The sequence below is a fragment of the Tympanuchus pallidicinctus genome, unplaced genomic scaffold (genome assembly GCF_026119805.1).
Source record: "Tympanuchus pallidicinctus isolate F22 unplaced genomic scaffold, pur_lepc_1.0 scaffold19, whole genome shotgun sequence".
Classification (NCBI taxonomy): domain Eukaryota; kingdom Metazoa; phylum Chordata; class Aves; order Galliformes; family Phasianidae; genus Tympanuchus; species Tympanuchus pallidicinctus.
Genome location: NW_026294710.1, coordinates 2,270,248 through 2,289,866, shown reverse-complemented (window position 1 = coordinate 2,289,866; position 19,619 = coordinate 2,270,248). Strand labels below are relative to the sequence as shown.

Here is a 19,619-nt window from a genome sequence, read left to right as displayed (position 1 = left end):
AACTTATGAGGTTGTCTTTAGAGACTCTAAATCTCTTTAGCTCTGATTTCTGTTACGTAGCACAACTGAACTCTTAGCTTGTTTCTGCATCATGTGGCCTTAGCTTCCTTCTCCACCAGCAAAGCACCCTCATTTCCCAATGCAGTGAGTGCAGTATCATGCTGATGCCCAACAGATGAGTGCTTCATTTGAGGGTACTTACTGATCCTTCTTTAAAAGGAAGCTCTTTTTCTTTCTGGGGTTTTCAGATGCTTAATCCTATTCCATGTTGCTGCCTACAAACATCTCATAGTCCAAAGAAAGACGGTTTCAGTGACAGTGATCACTAAGTCGCATAAACAGAAATTCGGAATGTGTCTGAAACACTTTTTTAGCTCAAGAATCTCAGTGCTTCTGGCTGAGTGAGGGGGAAGCGTTGCCCCTGGGGGCCACATGAGAGCTGATGGACAGCACGCACCACAAGCAGGAACCGCCTGCAGCTGTGTGCACAGGAGCAGCAAGGGGACACAGGTTTGGTGTAACTCATGTCCACGAGCCATGTAACACATGTCATGAGCCCAGGAGTGCTCCCTTCCATAGGACACTGCCCTATGTTCCCAGCAGAATGAGGAACACAGGGCTTGCTTGGGGTTGTGAAAGGGCAAAGGCACCTGAGAGCTGCATCTCACCTGGCTTCCAACATTTACATCCTGCATTTACATTTTATTTATATGTTTAACAGAAAACAGGTAATCAGCTGCTATGTATCTCATAAAACAACAGTAATATAACACAGACCATACATTATGTAACACTTACTGTCAGAAAAATTCTGTGTACACAAGCCCACAGGATACCATGCATGGATGCAAGCACGAAAGATTGCTCCCCAGGGGCTGGTCCCAGGGAACTTCCCAAATCCTAGCAGCAGATGATTTTTATGGTTTATATCTCATTCTTCCTTTCCCTGTAAACAGTTTGCTCTGGATGTGTCAGGAGATGCTGTGGTGGGAGGAGGGCTCCAGGCTATGCATAAGCCATGCCAAGCTTGGCTGGGTGTGGTGGGGACATGGGGATGCCTCTGTCCTGAGGGTGGTCTCAGGTCAGGTTCACAAAGGTCTCAGGTCACAGACAGACCCTCCTCCTCTGTTTGCTGCCACTCGTTTGCCATCCTTGACTGAAGATCCATCTGTTTGGAGTGTAAGCAAACCTCCAGGCCATGCACTTGGCTGCCGAGTTCTTCTGCAGGTTTAGGTCTCTGTGAAGCGTGGTCTTGAATTCCCTCTGGGGAAGCAGAGTCCTCCCTAGGACATAGATCTATTACAACTAATTTTATTTCTTAAATTGTATATAAAACCAAGTAACTCATTGCAGTGTCTAACACAGGGTTAACATCAACGTTATGTTACTCTGTGCAGTTTTCTTTTCCAACCTTCAGTTCCTTTTTTTATTTTTTCATTTGTTGGCAAAACATGAGAATGTCCCAGAGGTGCTTCTATTGCTGCAGTAGGAATCAGGTGGGGTCAGCGTGACTAGGCATATTATTTTCATTTTCAAATTGTCTTATCAGTTCCAGAGCTGAAAAAACTTTTTAACAAGCACAGACCCACAAGTAGGAAGCCCTCTTTTCTGCAGAACACCTCCTTACCAAGGACCTGTACAACGTGCCACATCAATGTCAATGGACAATTGCTGCTTTGATCCTTCCACTTTCAGACCATTTTCTATTGCCCTGAAGGCTCAGTCCAAGCCCATCCCAGCCAAAATAGCTCCCAATGAACTGATGTGATCGTGAGCCTGCACAGACTGCAGAGAAACAGCTCTCATTTTGTCACCTGTGCTTTGACTCTACGGCTGCTGACTTCACAACTGCTTTTGAGTCAGTCCCAGCTGATGGCAGCCTTGCCTCTCCCAGCTCAGCCCTCCCTTTGCTGCCACAAGTGTCTGTGTGACAGTGACAAAACAGAGCAGCCACCAGAACTGGGTTAAAATGAACCCTGCAAGAGTAAAAAAAAAAACAAAAAACTTTCATTTTAACCCAGATCAGTTCCTCAATCCTCTCCTTCAGGTTGTCAGGGGCAAACAGAAAATGATATGAAGGGAGAGTGAGGAGCAAATTATGTGTGAAATGTCAGCCTAAGCTATAGGTGGATGGAGATGATCAGTCACAGCCACCAGGCGTTAAGCAACATAAAAACCCCCTTAAGCCTTCAAGTACTTCTGCAGTCTTAAATTGCCATTTCTCCTCTTTGAAACAGCCTTATTTCCCCTCTGCAACCCCTGCTTTCTGACTTCTGCTGGGAGAGGGGGCAGTGACGGTGGTTCAACAGTGCAGGTACGACAGTGCAGGTACTTTTTCATCTTTGGTATCTGATTTTGACTATTTAATTGAAAAACCAAAGGAGGTGCTAAGCTGTTTCTTCCAAAGTGCCATGAGGAAATGGTTGAGGTTGGCGACAGATTTCTGCTGCCAAATACAACTGCTGCTGCTGGGAGCTGCTTGCTGTGGATGCTGGAGTCTAGAGACACAGCTCGTGCTTTCTGAAAGACACTGCTAGTGATTCCTGCTGGAATTACTGTATGAAATGTGGCTGAAAACCCTCCAGTGTCCTGCCACCGAGCAAAGCACAGCAGGAGAGCCTGTTTTTGGGTGTGGGGTGCTCAAAACCCAAGCTGCAGTAGGCTGCCACCTGTCCTTAGCTCCTGCACAGGGACCATGTGGGAGCTCACCTTACTCCCAGGTTTCTGAGGCGCTCTCAGTGGCACGGCCACAAACAGCCCCTTCCTCAGGCCAACTGGATTCTGCAACATCCTTATAAGCCAGGAAGTGACTGAATCTTCCAGACATGCAGAATTCTGCATCTTCAAAAACGACACAACAAGGGTCCCCATCATTCTCAAAGGGAAAAGAAAAAAGATGGAGATAAAAAGTAGTGGAAAACGAGAGATGTACCACAAGACTGTTATTTAGGGGTAGGAATTTGTCCTATTATCAGCAATGAATTTTGGACAGCACCTGCATTAGTTCTGGATGCTGTGTCTTTGCTGCTCTTTTTATTTACAGAATAAATTGCAAAAAGCAATTTAGGCATGAATCTTTTTGATCTGAAAGTGCTAAAGCCTACCAGAAATTTTGACTTTTTTCAGTGTTGGCTAATTTTGTGTTCTGAGTAGGAAGCTTCAACTTCACACCATTTCTACACATGCTCCTTATCTGTTACCCAGCAGTTCAGGCATGCTAAACTTGTAACTGAGACATTCCTCCACTAATATCTATGGCTTTATGGGGATTTCATTATTGCTCACCTTACTGTAGATCTTGAGAAGTCATGGGGAATATCTGAAGTAGCTTGGAATGATTTAATTTGTGAAATACTAGTGGGATGCAGTGATATTTTAAGAGTCCCTGCCAATTCACCCAGCCCTGACTTTGTTTTGCTTGCCAGCAAATGAGCGAAGCAGGGAAGGCAGGGGCAAGGTGAGCTGCCCACAGCCCCTTGGACAGCACCCACTTGTCCATCCTTACAGTGAACACGGCAGAAGAGAGCACACAGGCAGAAAAAAGTCTCCAAGAAGAAGCAGCAGTAGCAATGTCTTGCACACTGAAGTAGGTCTCAGAATTGGCAAAGCAGCAGCTGGAGGAGGTAATGACCAGGTTCCACCATTGCCCTTGTTGGTCCAGATGCTTTGGCACAAGCTGAGAGCCAGCTGGTGGCTCTGGCATCTTGGTGGGTAAGGCCACACATGCCTGTGCCACCAGCCTGCTCGCTTCTCCTCCCTCAGGAGCAGCAAGGAGGGACAGCACATGGCATTATCACAGCATCTTTAACAGAGGCCTTGTACACCATTGCCAAGCAAGATCTCTGCTGGATCAGTACAGATTTTAGTCTATGGACTGTGCCTGGTGGTTGCTGTGGCTGATGTCAGCTTGACCTGTACAGGTAGGCTGTTTTGCTGTACAACAGGATGGATCCTGACTATCACAGAGTGGATGCAGTGCAGTCTTCTTGGTGCCCATCTTGGAGGACTGTATGAAAGCAGACAGGAAGACTTCAGAGGCAATATCTCTGGAGCAGCTAGCCATCATGGCCAGCACCACACATGCATGTTTTTCAAGCACAAAGGAGAACTTGGATATGCTGCAGCCAGTCCCTTCAGATGAGATGTGAAAGCAGAGGCCTCCTCCACCAGCGTCGCCTGATGTGCAGCGTGCGGAACCCGTAGCACATCCTGAATTCACAATGAAAAGAAGCCAGCATCCGGTTCGCTGCCTCATCTTCTACTAGCCAGCTCCTAACGCCCATCCCAAGTCTGTCCACCGCCATGGAGAATAGCTGTGACCTTCATCCAAACCATAGCTGCCTACCTGTGCCTGTGCTCAATGGGCCCACCGGAGAAGAAGCGCCGGGCTACTTGGAGCTGGTGTACTTGGTGACGGCCTTGGTGCCCTCGGAGACGGCGTGCTTGGCCAGCTCTCCGGGCAGCAGCAGGCGCACGGCCGTCTGGATCTCCCGCGAGGTGATGGTGGAGCGCTTGTTGTAGTGCGCCAGGCGCGAGGCCTCACCCGCGATGCGCTCAAAGATGTCGTTGACGAAGGAGTTCATGATGCCCATGGCCTTGGAGGAGATGCCGGTGTCGGGGTGGACCTGCTTGAGCACCTTGTAGACGTAGATGGAGTAGCTCTCTTTCCTGCTCTTGTGTCGCTTCTTATCGCCCTTCTTCTGCGTCTTTGTCACGGCTTTCTTGGAGCCCTTTTTGGGGGCAGAAGTGGACTTTGCTGGCTCTGGCATCCTGAGAGCTCTTTTTTCTGGTTCTTGAAGCTGCTCGGAAAGAACACAAAAAATCACATTCATTTTTATTCTCCTATGGTATAGTTCTACTGAAAGATGCATCAGTGCCGTCTCCAAATCTGAGACAACCACCCCACGACCCCATCCAAGTGTTTTTGAACTGCCACTGGGAACCACGCTGGTTTGTGATTATTTTTGTGTTGTTTCCTGTTTAAATCCCCATGATACTGGCCTTGTCAACACTGCTGAACCCAGACCCAGCTGGCATCTGCTTAGTAAAGATGGGCTGGGGATGGACACATTTCTGAGAGGGACACCAAAGTTCCAAATAAAGCATTAACTGCAGCATGGATTAAGTTCAGTCTTTCTGGAACATGCTGGAGGCACTTGGATGATATCACTGCAGCCAACTTTTTATGAGGCTGTTTATTTTGTACAGCTACTACAAACTCCAACACAACCTTTTGTTTGGCATGTCCACAAAAGTTTGAGAGTGCCCATATTTATGTGGCTACTGTTTTACATCACGTATTATAAAGGAACATAAAAATAACATAATTTTAAGGTAACCAGCTGAAGCACTGGAATCTCTCAGCATGAAATTTAGTAAAAATGTAAAGAATTAGAGAAACTCAAAGGAGATGTCAGGAATCATGTGACAGAGAAGCAGGAATGCAGATAGGAGGAAACAAAATGCTTTTGGGCTACATGTTGATTGAGGCAATCTTCACAAATCTTCATTTCTGGCTATTTGGGGCTTTCTGCTTCGTGGGGAGCAGGCCTCTGTTGGCCAGCCTACGTCAAAGATGTTGGATTCTCTCTCTGAGTTTTAATTAATTCCACCACAGCTTGCAGAGCCTCGACCTTTAGCTGCCTGTTGTCGTCAAGGAGTGCTGTAACAAAAGGGCGGTATGTAAACAGGTCATAAAAGTGGATGCCTCCTCTACACTACAGATTTACATGTGTTTTATTGTGGGTCAAGGGAATAACTGTGCTGCAGCCTGGTCTCTTATTACAAAGGTTTTGTGTTTGAGTGCTCCCTTGGAAGACAAATCTCCTGCAGGCTCTGGATGCTGGAGGATCAGCTTCCAGCATCGCCCCAGGGCTTGGTCTTTCATGGCTCTGCAGTCTCCTGCCTCCTGCTGAGGCTGCACCTCCCTCGAAGACAACCTATGAATGCCAGTCAGTTGGCTAAGAGAGACAAAGGAGAATCAAGGCTGATGGCACATGTGGATATCATAGAATAGCTGGGCTGGAAGCAATCTTAAAGACCATCTATTTCCACTCTGTGGGTGGGGACACCTCCCGCCAGACCAGGTCACTCAAAATTGTAGAAGGATGTGGGGTAACCAGGCATGCCCATCCAGAACAACTTCTTACCTTTCTATAAAACCTCCAAAGATTTTCACCAATCTATCTGCTTGATTCTTCCACTCTTCTAAATTCCTTTCTGGTGTTTTTCTCAGTGGAGTTATTTGGATGGGTAAATTCTAGATTGACCTAAAATACAGAACGCACCTCAAAACTCTGACACCTGTTCACTCAGATGTTGTGTTTTCCTCCTTTGGTGACAACATTTTTCTTCCTTTCTTCCTCTACTTGAGAAGCAACATTCAAGAGAAGCAAACCCCTACTGTTCTTGTTTGCAGACTTGAAGATAAGTCTTTTTAAGGGAAAGGCATTTTTCCAAGACAAGAAATAACTGTGCACTTTCTTCATTTTCTCTTGGGCTAATTCCCTAACTGAAAAAACACTGCAACTGAAAAATGGACGTGACTGTTTCTTATGCGTACAGGACAGTTTCAGCTGTTCAACTCATTGAAGCCCTTGGGTAGTGCAGCCAGGATCTCAGTTTTCTCCCATTTATAGCTGTGATGAGGGGAGTAAAGATGCTAAAGCTCAGAGATTAGCACAAATGCTTCAGTGTCCTTGCTTTTCCCCACCTATTTCTTTGTAGCATACAGTTTAACAGCTAAATAATACCTTCTTTGGGAACTGGCTTCCTGCCTTCCAGTTTGCTGGGACGATGCCCAGTACAAAGGGCCTGATTGAGGCTGCTAAGTGCTAAATAAATCATGTCAATAATGGCCCACAGTACCACCCAGAACTCTGGTGACACCGCTATTTTTCTGCCACACAGACAGGTACTGCCTTGCTACAGAGGTGAAATTAGTGGGATTATCCCAAGGTGTCCACGAGGACAGTCTGCTGAGCAAACATTACCTACCTTAGGAAAAAAAACCAACAATCACATTTCTTTCCTTTCTTAGGAAAAGAAAAAAGAACAAAAAGAAAACCTGAAGAGACCAACATTTATTATTTTGCATTTAGAAGCATTGCCACGATGTCCGGCTTTTTTACATGGAGTGTGGCTGACCCCTTGATCGGAGAGGCTGTGGGGTTTTCACCCTTGGGGACACACAGAACCCAACTGGATCCGGTCCTGGGCAGCCAGCACAGCTGGTCCTGGTGGAGCTGCACTAGACAATCTCCAAAAGTGCCTCCAGCCTCAGCCATTCTATGGCTGTTGGAGACTGAAGCCGGGTACCCAGAACAGGCTTTAGAAGTTGTGCTCCCCCAGACGGCCATTTCCCATGGGATGCTGCAGCTAACAGCACCCCTACAAGCACTCCTGGTGAGGGGCGATGACACTGGTCTCCAGGCACTCCAGGTCTTTGGGAAGCAGGATACAGCCATGCAAGAAGAGGCACTTGGAATCATCAAGGTGAGATTTAAAAGGGTTCAGGCTTCTGAGGAAAATATTCTGGCATGTTTTTCCTTTACTTTCTATGCTGTGAGTCAATCAGTTACCATTGTTGGCATTTGTTTCCCTTCCTCAGAAAAACAACAAAACCACTGCAGTATTTCTTCCAGCAGTCCTATGCTGTAAGCAGCAGCCTGCCTGCTGCTAGGGAGCAGAGTGGTAGGAAGTGACAGATACACCTTTGCCTCAACACCCTTTTCCTCAGCATCATTAAAAGGAAAAAGAGTTGGAAACATATTCAAAGAGATGAATCACTGCAGCCTCTCTGATCTGAAGAGTCCTGCTGAGAAATCCCATATGAAGCCTGATGCTGCCTGCATCTTTCCTATGCCTGATACACTGACAGCCAGACTGGAAGAGAGGCTCCCTCAGCAATTCTTTCTTATTTTTGGGGTTGCTGCCGTAAAATCAGCACCAAGTTAGTACCAGTGGTGTGCAAGGATGACAAGGGCTGGACCATTCGTTGGCCTTTAGGACCTCTCCTCATGCAGAGGTGGAAACAGCACTCACATTTTTCCTCCTTTTCTCTCACAGAATCTGTCCCTGCTGAGATGAGCTTTGTGGCATCTGCTGTAAATCCTCACACCCGCCGCACCGCCCCCTTGCTGTAATTTACTAACAGCCACAAGGACTACACTTCTATCATGGTACTTTGTTCTTGGGATGTTTTGATGAAAAAAAAAAAAGAATATTTGTAGGAAAACCTGAAGCTCTCATCTTTCTGACATCTGGTACTCTTCTGATACTTGGTGATCCTCTGACGATCTATTTTAATCCTTGTTCCAATAAATAAGAGCCAAGAGGATCCTGCTCGTTACTCTGCCCCTTACATATGAAAGTTTTCTTAGTTCTGGTCAATTATTGTCCCATTTTTTAGTTTCTCTCGTGATATAAAATCAAGAAAACTTGGCTTTAATCCCACACATCAAGAAACCTGAAATTTGCTATTGCTGTCGGTTTTACTCTCAAACACAAAGAAAGGCAACAAATATCAGAATGTTCTGCAGAAAAGTTTCTTAAATGGCTTCATCTGCTCAGAAATGTTTGCATGAGTGCAGACAGATCTGTCAAATGCAGTTAACAAGTTACCAGATGTCAGCAGATGACTGTTATTGGAGCACATTTCTGCAAAGGGCAGATCCCCTCCCTTTTACAATGGATTGCAATGTACCTCACTGTTATTAAACGAGAACCCTCTCAATCCAGCTGCGTCGTTAAGAGTGATACCTGAGAAAACAGGCACGTAGTTTATGGTTATTTGGTAGCAAGCTCTGCCTAGGTAGCAAAACAGATCAGAAGTGAGGTGAGTCATGGTGAGACGCTGGTGACGCTTCCTCATGTGTACAAACTGGTTGTCATGTTTTGGACTGGGAAGAATTTTTCTCTTGGCATGTTGTGTGGCATGTGATCATGAGGTAATGCTTGCTTTCTTCTGAAGTAATGAGGAAAACAGTTTCCTAGAATAAGGTAGACTAATCTGAGCTGATTTTTTTCTGAAGGTGGAGGGCCAAAGAGCAGATTTCAGGATTCCCATATCAATAATAGTGCCCGTCCCCAATCCCACATGCTCCGCTGTGTTTTATTTAGTTGTTCCTGTAAAGTAATCATTTCAATGGCTAAATGTTTAATCCAAATTTGGATTCATGGTTACATATTGGACCATGAAAATCTGTTAAAACTGAAGCTCTCCCCCTCCTCCATCATATTTAAAGAAATGCTACAGCTCACTCCCACACACAGGTGCACCACGTTCCAAGTGACCCACAGCTTTAGAAGAAACACAAGCAGAGTAACAAAGAGAGATACACTGGCATCCTAACCCTGTGACTGCCCCTCATCCTTGCTTGTGGTAACGCATTACCTGGGACTTCCGTCCAGGAACCTCCTTACAGTAACCTATGCTTTGCTTTTCTTTGCAGGCATTTCCATTTACAATTTTAGAAAACACATTTCTGAACACCAGCAACAGCTGTAATTTCTTGTGCTACCTCTACTGAAGCTCCAATTACTTCTCAGGACTGTGGGAACATCAGAGATGCTTATGCACCAAGTATAGAGCAGGACCATAGATCAGAGCTGCCTGCAGGGAACATATACTGAATTTCTAAAGAAAAGAAAATCTTATTCATGAACCAAGCAGAGCAGCAGAGGGACACAGGACTGCAAGAAGAATGGCTGTCAGGAGGTTAAATATTGCTGTGTTACTCTGAGAGTGCCTGAAGTCAGTGGGGGTTTAACCTGCGTCTGAAACCACAAGTACAATATTTAGAGGTGCTTAGCACCAGCAGACAGCATTGATTTCCACTGGAATGCTGGAGGTTCAGTACTTAGCAAAAATCAGACTCTGTGTTTTATCAGGGTTTTGTTGCTGCAAATAAATATGTGGGTACTTAAAAAAGCTATTTAATGTGACTTTTATCTGCTCGTCCAAAGATCACTTGATAGCTACCTGCTCTGGCATCTCTCCATTCTACACTCTTGAAAATAGGTCCTAACAAATACAAAAAGGAGAAATTATATTTTTGATAGACAATACCCTCTAAAAGTTTACAGGCGTATATCTCGTACTGTAATCTGCTACAATTATGCTCCGGTCAGCTTTCTCTCTTTCTTAAAGAGCCATGGTTTAAGAGAAGTATATATTATCACCATCATCCTCCACACCCTCAGTACTAGAACCTCCAAGAGAGAACACAACCAGGCTCACCTTCATCCCTTGCGTTTATCAGCAAGTCAAAATATTAACACAACATAAACTTCAGCACAAGCATCCTTTACAAATTTCATAGTTACTGGGATTTGCCTCTTCTTCCACAAATCCTTTCCGTAAGCAACAGCCACCTGAGTGACTGCAGGAGCGAGGTGAGAACCAGCGCAGATGTATGAGGCACCTCCTCCTCCTCCATCACCCATTGCCAGGTGTCAGGAGTTTTGTGTGACCTCTCCATTTCTACAGATAACCCACGTAGCAGAAAGGCACTAGAGCAGGGATCATGCTCCAAAATGTTCCCTGACTGGGAATAACATGGAAAATCACGCAGAAGTGGAAAGCTACGTTCCCACACAGACTGAAGATCAGACCAAGTCATGAACGTTTTAAGAATGGTGGGCACATCAAAACAGAAGTACTACCAGTCTCCTCTGGCACAGACAAAACCTTTTTGTGAACCTTTGTGCCGTGTATACAAGTCTATGCTCAACAGAACAGTAAGTATCACAAACTCTCCTCTATGTGCAGAGATGCAGCTGAGCAAGGGTGTGCTTTGTGCAGCTGTAATCAATCATGACCCACATTCCTTCCAAATGAGGGCCTCCAAGTTCAATTATAGTCCTGCAGTTACTGTGCCTGCACCTCCACATTTCAGCATTTCCTGAAAATGATTGAAAAAATAATATTGGAAAGCATGTAATTAATGAAAAAGTCAAGAATATGTGAAAGCTGCTTTATCATCAATGTAAAACACAGGAGTCCAGGAGTGCAATGTGCAAATGCAGACATGGCGCATTGCATCTGTAAACCAAACAGGTACATTTGAAAGTGGTCTGTCATGCCACAAGCTACACATGTCAGATTTTGAGGTACTCAAAACACTGCTATGTGTACATTAATAACAAATTGGGCAATTTACAGCAATTTCACTGTAAAAGGAAGATGCGTGACTGTCACTGCAGGGAAAGGAAGACTAGCATCCTTCCCCAGAGCTCCCAGCAGGCAGGAGCAGACCAGCAACGCAGCCCAAGGCTGCTGACACCTTTCTGCTGCAACCAGCTGATCGCATTACCGCAGCCCCCCGTCGTAGAGCACTGGAGGTCACAGCTGCAGGGACAGGGACAGCCTCTCCTAGGGCAGGGGATGAGGAGAACACGGCTTGCACAGTGCAGCAAACGGCACTCAGAGGGAGCTGGCTGCTCTCCAGGAACAGAGCAGGGTGAAAATGAAGGACAAAAGAATTGTTGAAGTTAAACCCTGCAATAAGAACTGACCATAAACTGTTTCAAAATGTTCACAAATAGTTTCATGCTGGAGATGAGATATGGAAAACTTTACCTGAAAGTGATGTGAGATGGAGGGAGAAGAGAGGAGAAATTAAGAAGTCTATATCTTTGAATCATACCGTAGTATCATAGAAAGGCCTGGGTTGAAAAGGACCACAATGATCATCTAGTTTCAACCCCCTGCTGTGTGCAAGTCACCAACCAGCAGACCAGGCTGCCCAGAGCCACATCCAGCCTGGCCTTGAAGGCCTCCAGGATGGGGCATCCACAACCTCCTTGGGCAGCCTGTTCCAGTGTGTCACCACCCTATGAGTGAAAAACTTTCTACTAATATCTAACCTAAACCTCCCCTGTCTCAGTTTAAAACCATTCCCCCTTTTCCTATCACTGTCAACCCATGTTGATAGTTCAAATCTGATTTCTTTGGAAAGGATCCCTAGGATATGGCTCTGACAGAGTAGTAAGCAGCTACTCTGCATTAACCAAGCAATTTCCTTCTGCTCCATACTGCCAGGCTACTGGGCTGCCATCAAAAAGCAGAGAAGCCTTTCACCTTGCTTTCTTCTTTCTTTGTTATTTTTGTTATTGTCCCTTCCTCCTTTCTTTCCCACCCATTGTATAGGCCCAGAGTTTTGGAGAAGTCTGCAACCACTTGTTCCCATTCAACATGTGATATGGGTACCAAGGCTGACACTCTGCTTTGACTGAGCAGCCATGGGGCTGAAGGGCTTGCACTTCCTCAGAAACACTGGAAAAATGCATTTCAGGTCAGCTCACACCCAAATTCCATACTCCACAGCCTGCCTGCAAATGGAGTTCTAAGTGGTGTTTTAATCCAGCTCTAACACTGAGACTAGCATCATTGTCAAAGGGAGTACACGCGCTAGCCACTACCAGCTGAAAAAAGCAATCACCCTCCAAAGAAATCAAAGCATAATTAGGGATAAGTCAATATTTACATCAGGCTGCAGCGCAAAGAGCTCTCTGCTGCAGACTTGGTGACAACCACTAGACCAGCACTGAAGAGAAGAGGGCTGGTGGACAAAGTGACAGCCCCAAATGCCAGCGGTCCTTGCTGGTAGGTAGCAATTAGAATGCCTAAAGGTAAGACTTGCTTTTCAAAACACAAAAGGGTTGTCAAGCACAGTCTGTGTAAAATGTCACATTATCTGTACCATACTGTTATTTTTAGCCATCCATGGCTTCATCCTCCTACGCTCATTTTCCTCGAGGCTCCCACGCCTTCAGTTTCCTAAGCTGTTTCTCCCCTAGATGAGGGGCTCGCCCCTTGCTCTGCCTCCTCACTGCTGCTGCCCCTCTCAGCACTCCCCCCACAGAGCTCACTGATGTCCTAGATCCAAGAGCCACATGCTTATGGAATCTGCCCAAGCCCTTATCTTGTGTTCTGCCCTCGCTGTTTAGCAGGCTGGACTGAGGACCCACAGGCACACAGAAGAATAGAACAGAGGAATTAATTCTGGTGTGGGAGAGGACAGGAAGGGTGGGACAGCTGCAGCATTCCTATCTCCAGGACAGAGCTCCTGTATTTACAGTGCATTTAAGATGCAGACACATCAAGAACAGAACTAAAATTCTTTATACTAGGGATGGTCAGATAGTTCACTCCCAATGGGATGCTCTGGTGTTCCCTATCCCAGGATGCTGACTCCTGCCCTGCAGCATCCCACATGAATCCTGAGCATTTTTCTGGTTCCAGAGAGGACAAGGTACCAACCCTCCCTCTCTGATGATGTTTTAGCAACATCCTTACCCTTTCTTCAGCCGTGTTTCTCAACTGTTCCCTCTTTTTGGTACCCTGTTTCTCGATTCTGGCTGACCTTGAGACAGAGGAATACGGAGACTCATATGAAATTCTTTTTCTGGCCCATTAGCCAGAAAAATGGATCATCAGATGGTTTTTTTTTTCTTTCTGAGAATCACTGAGATTCTTCTTTAAGCGTTAAATTTCAGAGGGGTCTCAACTCATTCCTTCTCTGGCTCCTGAACCTCATAACAGAAATTTCTTTAGCAGAAATATCACGTTTTCTGCTCAAGCTTCCTCTCACCTTCTACAGCAATTCATATCCTCTATGTAACACAGTGTAACCTTGCTGAAGGTCCATTTTCATTTCCCCCATCCTTTCTTCCATTGCCTCCTCCACAGACATTCACTGTATTGCCATCTTTGCTTTTTGTTCTTACTGCTATCCATACACCTTCATTTGTGCAGTATTTTCTGATTGACAAATACCAGCCTATTACATAGAATCTCTTCACCTGCAAGTGAAAGAGCTAAAGAGATTACACAACCAGGTTACAAAGAGCAATTTGATGTGCCCATTTTTCCTAACTTTTGCTTTTGGTCTGATATGAACAGAGGCTAGAAAGGTGGGCCCGGGTGAACCTGATGAGGTTCAACACGGCAAAGTGCAAAGTTTTGCACTTGGGACGGAGGAATCCCAGGCATCCATACAGACTGGAAGGAGCGGTCCTTGAAAGCAGCCCTGTGGAGAAGGACCTGGGGGTCCTGATAGATGAAAAACTTAACATGAGCCAGCAGTGTGCTCTTGTGGCTCGGAGGGCAAATGGTATCCTGGGGTCCATCAAAAGAGGGATGGCCAGCAGGGACAGGGAGGTGATTGTCCCCCTCTACTCTGCTCTTGTGAGGCCCCATCTGGAGTACTGTGTCCAAGTGTGGAGCTCGCAGTACAAAAAAGACAGGGAGCTGTTGGAGAGGGTGCAGAGGAGGGCAACTAGGATGATCAGGGGAGTGGAGCAGCTCCCCTATGAGGACAGGCTGAGGGAGCTGGGCTTGTTCAGCCTGGAGAAAAGAAGGCTGCGGGGTGACCTCATTGCAGCCTTTCAATACCTAAAGGGAGCCTACAGAGGGGAGGGGAATCAACTCTTTGAAAGGGTTGATATGTGTAGGACGAGGGGAAATGGTTTTAAGTTGAAGGAGGGGAGATTTAGGTCGGACATCAGGGGGAAATTCTTTACCCAGAGAGTGGTGAGGTACTGGAACAGGCTGCCCAGAGAGGTTGTGGATACCCCGTCCTTGGAGGTGTTCAAGGCCAGGTTGGATGGGGCCCCCCAGGGCCTGGTTTAGCATTAAACATGGAGGTTGGTGGCCCTGCATGTGGCAGGGGGGTTGGAGATTCATGATCCTTGAGATCCCTTCCAACCCTGGCCATTCTGTGATTCTGTGAACACTGTCTTTGCTGTCAAAACAAAAAATCCTTTGTCACCATGGCTGCAGCCCCACTGTTTCTTCCTCCTGCATGGGTTACTTGGGGGAAGGATCTCCACACACTGATCCACCTTGCCTCTCCAGATGGCACATCTTGTGGTAGAGACGAGTCCTCTGCAAATGGAACCCCTTCCTGGTCCTGAAGTAGTACAGGTAGTACACTGCCAGCATTTAACAGTGAGCACAGAAAACCTTGGACCACTTGAGTATTTTTGCTGAATTCAGAAAAAAACCCACCTATTCTAAAGAAGTTTTTAGGATGGTCTGAAAGACAAATAATCACCCCTGACAGATCGCATCTTCAGGAAGGTCGGTGAAATAATATGACAAGAGTGGTGATTAACTCTCGCCACAAAGGGAAATGTTGAGCTGATGTAGGTGGCACACAAAATCCCCCACTCCCTTTATGAGTCAGGTAAGCTGCCAGGAGGCGAAGGTGGGATCCGTGGGATGGAGCTCTGTTTACCCCAGCCACTCAGCAGTATTCTTTTTGAAAGACAAAAAAATAAATAGTTTAATTATTAAATCAGATTTTTCAAAATTAAGTTTGATTTAAATAGCAAAATCTAACACTTGCCCTCAATCTCCAACGATGCTGTCTGCAGTGATAGGCAAGGAGAAATATTACTAAACAACTCCACCCCCTGAGGTTAAAATAGCATTTCTGGGTAATGCATCTATTCTTCTGCCTCCCACCCACACCTGTGATCCTGCAGTCACATTGCTTCTCTCTCTCTGGCTTCAGAAAAAGAAGCAGGCAAGCCAGGATCCCAGCCCCACACAGAACTTGGCCCTAAAGAAGAAAAAACATTTCTCTCACAATGGCTGCAGAGCGGTTTAACAAATGCATAAAACAAGGCAACTGGGGGAGGGAAAGGAAAAGCATTTTTTGGTTCTATTTTGGATCAGACCAGGATTCAAAAGATAATTTAAATCATCAAACATCCCGAGTTGGAAGGGACCCATGAGTATAACTGAATCCAACCCTTGGCTCCACAAAGGACCACCCCCAAAATCAGACCGTACGTCTGAGAACGTTATCCAAACGCACCTTGAACTCCAGCAGCTCGGAGCCGTGCCCACCGCCCCGTCAGTCAGCAACCTTTCCCGAGCCCCTTTTCCCGCCCCTCCCCTGACGCAGCTCCATGCCGCTGTCACACAGCAGAGCTCAGCGCTGCCCCTCCGCTCCCTGTGAGGAGCTGCAGCCATCAGGCCTCCCCTTGGCTCCTCTGCTCTGTGCTGAGCAATAGGTAGCTGTGTCCCTTATTTAAAATCATAAACTTTTCATTACTAAAATGAAACTCAGAAATGTGAAGTAAATACCATCAGTTACTTAGGCTCCCGTGCAGGCTGAACAAGCTACTTTCCCACTTTCCCTCCTGAATTTAGGAACGTTTCCCACACACTTAATTCTTCAGTCTACCTGACAGTGCGTCTCTGAGGAAGGGCACAGAGCAGTACCTGCGGGTGCTGGGAAAGAGAGGTGACAGGATCAGACCTTCAGCATGAGTTAGTTCTTTGTTTCAGCTGGAGAATGGAAGATCTGGAGTGGAGTCTGCATAAATGTATGGATGGGTGCGTCTATACACATGGAAATGTCAGCCAGGAGAAAGGACACAGTGGGACAATGAGCAGTGTGGGAAAAAAGTGCTAAGGGGAAGGTTGAGTACAGCCCCTGCAACATCTTTCTTCCTAAATGGGAAAGATGCGGATTTGATGATTGGACTACTCTTCAGTGGACTGGTTGTGAGATTGTACCCAGAGATGGTGGTCAGTGGCTCAGTGTCCGCACAGAGATCACTGATAGGTGGTGCACCCCAAGGGTCAGCACTGGGACTGGTGCTCTGTAACATCTTCATCAACGTCACTGAGTTGAGTAACCCTCAGCACGTTTGCTGGCGACGCCAAGCTGTGGAGTGTGGTCAACACACCTGAGGAACGTCATCCAGAGAGACCTAGGCAGGCTAGAGCAACGGGCCCAAGTGAACCTCATGAGGTTCAACAAAGCCAAGTGTGAGGTTCATGGCAACCCCTGCTATCAGCACAAGCCGAGTGATGTAAGGATAGAGCACAGCTGGCCACGAGCCAGCAATGTGCCCTCACAGCCCAGAAAGCCAACCATACCCTGAGCTGCATCAAAAGCAGCATGGCCAGCAGGGCAAGGGAGGTGATCCTGCCCCTCTGCTCTGCTCTGTGAGACCTCACCTGGAGTACCGTGTCCAGATGTGGAGTCCTCAGTGCAGGAGAGACATGGACCTGCTGGAGTGCGTCCAGAGGAGGGCCACAAAAATGATCCGAGGGATGGAACACCTCTCCTATGAGGACAGGCTGAGAGCTGGGGCTGTTCAGCCTGGAGAAGAGAAGGCTTCAGGGAGATCTGAGAGTGGCCTTTCAGTGTCTTAAGAACAGCTAAATGAAAGAAGGGGACAGACTCTTTAACAGGGTCTGCTATGATAGAACAAGGGGAAATTGTTTCAAACTAAAAGAGTGAAGGTTTATACTGGATATGAGGAAAAAGTTTTTACAATAAAGGTAGTGACGCACTGGAACAGGTTACCCAGAGATGTGGTGAAAGCCCAGTCCCTGGAGACACTCAAGGTCAGGCTGGATGGGACTCTGAGCACCGGACTGAGCTGTAGGTGTCCCTGTGCACTGCAGGGGATTGGACCAGATGACCTGTAAGGGTTCCTTCCAACTCAAATGATTCAGTGATTCAATAGAGATTTCAGAAAGGAGAGAGCAAGACAGACTATAAAAATCAAGCCAGGAGAAGAAGTAAAAAAGATGGGAGAAAGAGAGAACATATGAAATGGCACAAAACTGCTTTTCTCCTCTCAAGCCTTTTCTCTCAGAGAGAAGGGGGCAGGCAGGTAAAGTAACCAGCATAACGTCAGGTAAGAGGGACACAGAGGGCTGCAAGAAGAAAGAAAGACCTGGCACAGCAGAGAGGGAAAATAAGAAACTGTGAGGAGCACAGCCCTGGAAGTGAAGGAATAAAACCAAGCAGAATAATAGGGAAGGCCCTGGAGATGAAAAGTGACACCGTCCTGCAAGGCTGCTGCTTTCATCTGAGACAGAAATCCAGGAGGTCACCGAAATTGCTGCTTGGATCTCACATTTGAAACATTAAGATAGGTGTTTTTTTCACCACAACTTATCCTCCTTTCCAGTGCTGATGACATTGATTACCATGCCCCCCACTTAACACCTCCATGCCAAGGAACAAAGCTCTGAGACTATCATGCCTGCAGCAGACTGCTTCCTTTGCATCTGGAGGCTTCTGCAGAAATACCTCCGTAGACAAATCCAAATTGCTGCAGCTCCCAAATTACCATGAAAGAGTTGAGTATCGTTAGCGGGATGAGGAAGGAAATAGGAAGGAAAGAGAGGCACACGCTCAGGGGAAGGCTCGTTTTGTTTTCATAATTAGCAAATCATACAGTACGGAGGGAAAAATTGCTGCTGGGACCTGAGCTGTCAGTCCTTCACACATCAAATAATAGGAACCAAGAGGAGGGTGTGGGAATTGCATTCAGATGATCAAATTCCTCCTGTTATTAGTGTGCGTTCAGTGTAATAAAACCTCATCAGGGAAAGTACACACTGTAACAGAAATCCTATGGAGGTTATAGAGCAAAACCCCAGGAAGACCAAACAGTGTTCCCAGGCAGCCTGAGACCCAATGCAGTGCTGGCGGCACCAGGAGCAGCACATGGGGATGAATGAAGCCCTGTTTGTAAATGTGCCATGCAACTGCATGCTCCTGGCTCTCATTTTCTGTGATCTGACTCAGCCTCCACAGAGATCCACTCCCCCAGGTTTTGATTCATAAATCCTTCATCTCAGGGAAAGTTACAAAGACATGACACAAGCAAAGGGCACGCGATGACGTGAAATGGGAGAACGGCAGCGTGGAATGCGCTCCGCTGCGGCCCCGTGCACTGACCTGCTGCCATAAAGACAGCCCCGGGCCGTGCCCAGGGCAGGGACCTCGCCGGGTACACCGCCAGGCCGCACACGGGGCTGCTCCGGAGCTGCATGGTGACCACTGGGCTATGCGCTCTGCGTCCCCCGGGCCAGCGGATGGGACACGTGCGGGACGGAAAGTAAGAGGCTTTCTCCCTTTAAGCAACGAAAGAGATCGGCGTTAACAGCAGCAGTGCAGATACAACAGATGATGCACGAGCAATGGTGTATGGCGCTCTATGCTTACTAAACAATTAACGAGCACCCACAGCGTCGGTGCAGCGATGCACCCACGCAGGACTGACCCTTCCCCGCAGCCTGCTCTGCTGGGTACGAGCTCAAGACAGCGGGCCCAGCCGCGGGTGCCGCGGGGCCACTGCAGCGGGACAGGGCTGGGGGCTGAGGGCTGAGGGCTGAGGGCTAAGTCCCGCGCCCGGCGTGGGCGCGGCTCCGGCCCCGCGAGCGGCTCCGGGACAGGGCTGGCAGCGGCGCGGCACCAGGTGCCGCAGGGCTCCGGGTGCGGCACGGCGCATCTCCGCCTGCGGCCGCTGCCGCTATCACACGCGTTCCGGCACAGGCTGCATAACAAAGAGCATTCTCAGCCCCGTCCCCGCGGCCGGGCACGGAGGTCCTTGCCTGCTAGGCGTCCGGGCTCCTCCGCGGGCGGGCTCCGGGCGCGCTGCAGCTCGCCGGGGCCGGGTAAGGCCGCCGAGCTCTGCGGGGCTCCGGCTCTGCGGCGCCGCACCGCTGCGGGCCGCCCATAGGCCGGGCTGCGCCCCGCCCGCCCCCGCCTCTGCGGGCTCCCGCCGCCGGGCCGCCGGGGGCGGGGCGCGGCGCGGCCCCTGCGAGCGGCTCGGCGCTGCGGCGACGGCGGCGG

General features: G+C 47.7%; 1 protein-coding gene across 2 annotated transcripts; it reads right to left on the bottom strand.

The window, feature by feature from the left end:
* Positions 1-681: 681 nt before the first annotated feature.
* On the bottom strand, positions 682-19,516 carry LOC128079701 (histone H2B 5-like). 2 transcript variants are annotated; one of them, XM_052681156.1, is made up of 2 exons: positions 19,379-19,516; positions 682-4,799 (listed from the first exon to the last, which is right to left on the bottom strand). In XM_052681156.1, the coding sequence occupies exon 2, from the start codon at positions 4,767-4,769 to the stop codon at positions 4,389-4,391; it is 381 nt and encodes a 126-aa protein (XP_052537116.1). In that variant the 5' UTR covers positions 4,770-4,799; positions 19,379-19,516; the 3' UTR covers positions 682-4,388. The 2 variants fall into 2 exon arrangements, with proteins under 2 accessions (XP_052537116.1, XP_052537118.1); XM_052681158.1 differs by lacking the exon at positions 19,379-19,516 and adding an exon at positions 18,723-19,062.
* Positions 19,517-19,619: the final 103 nt, after the last annotated feature.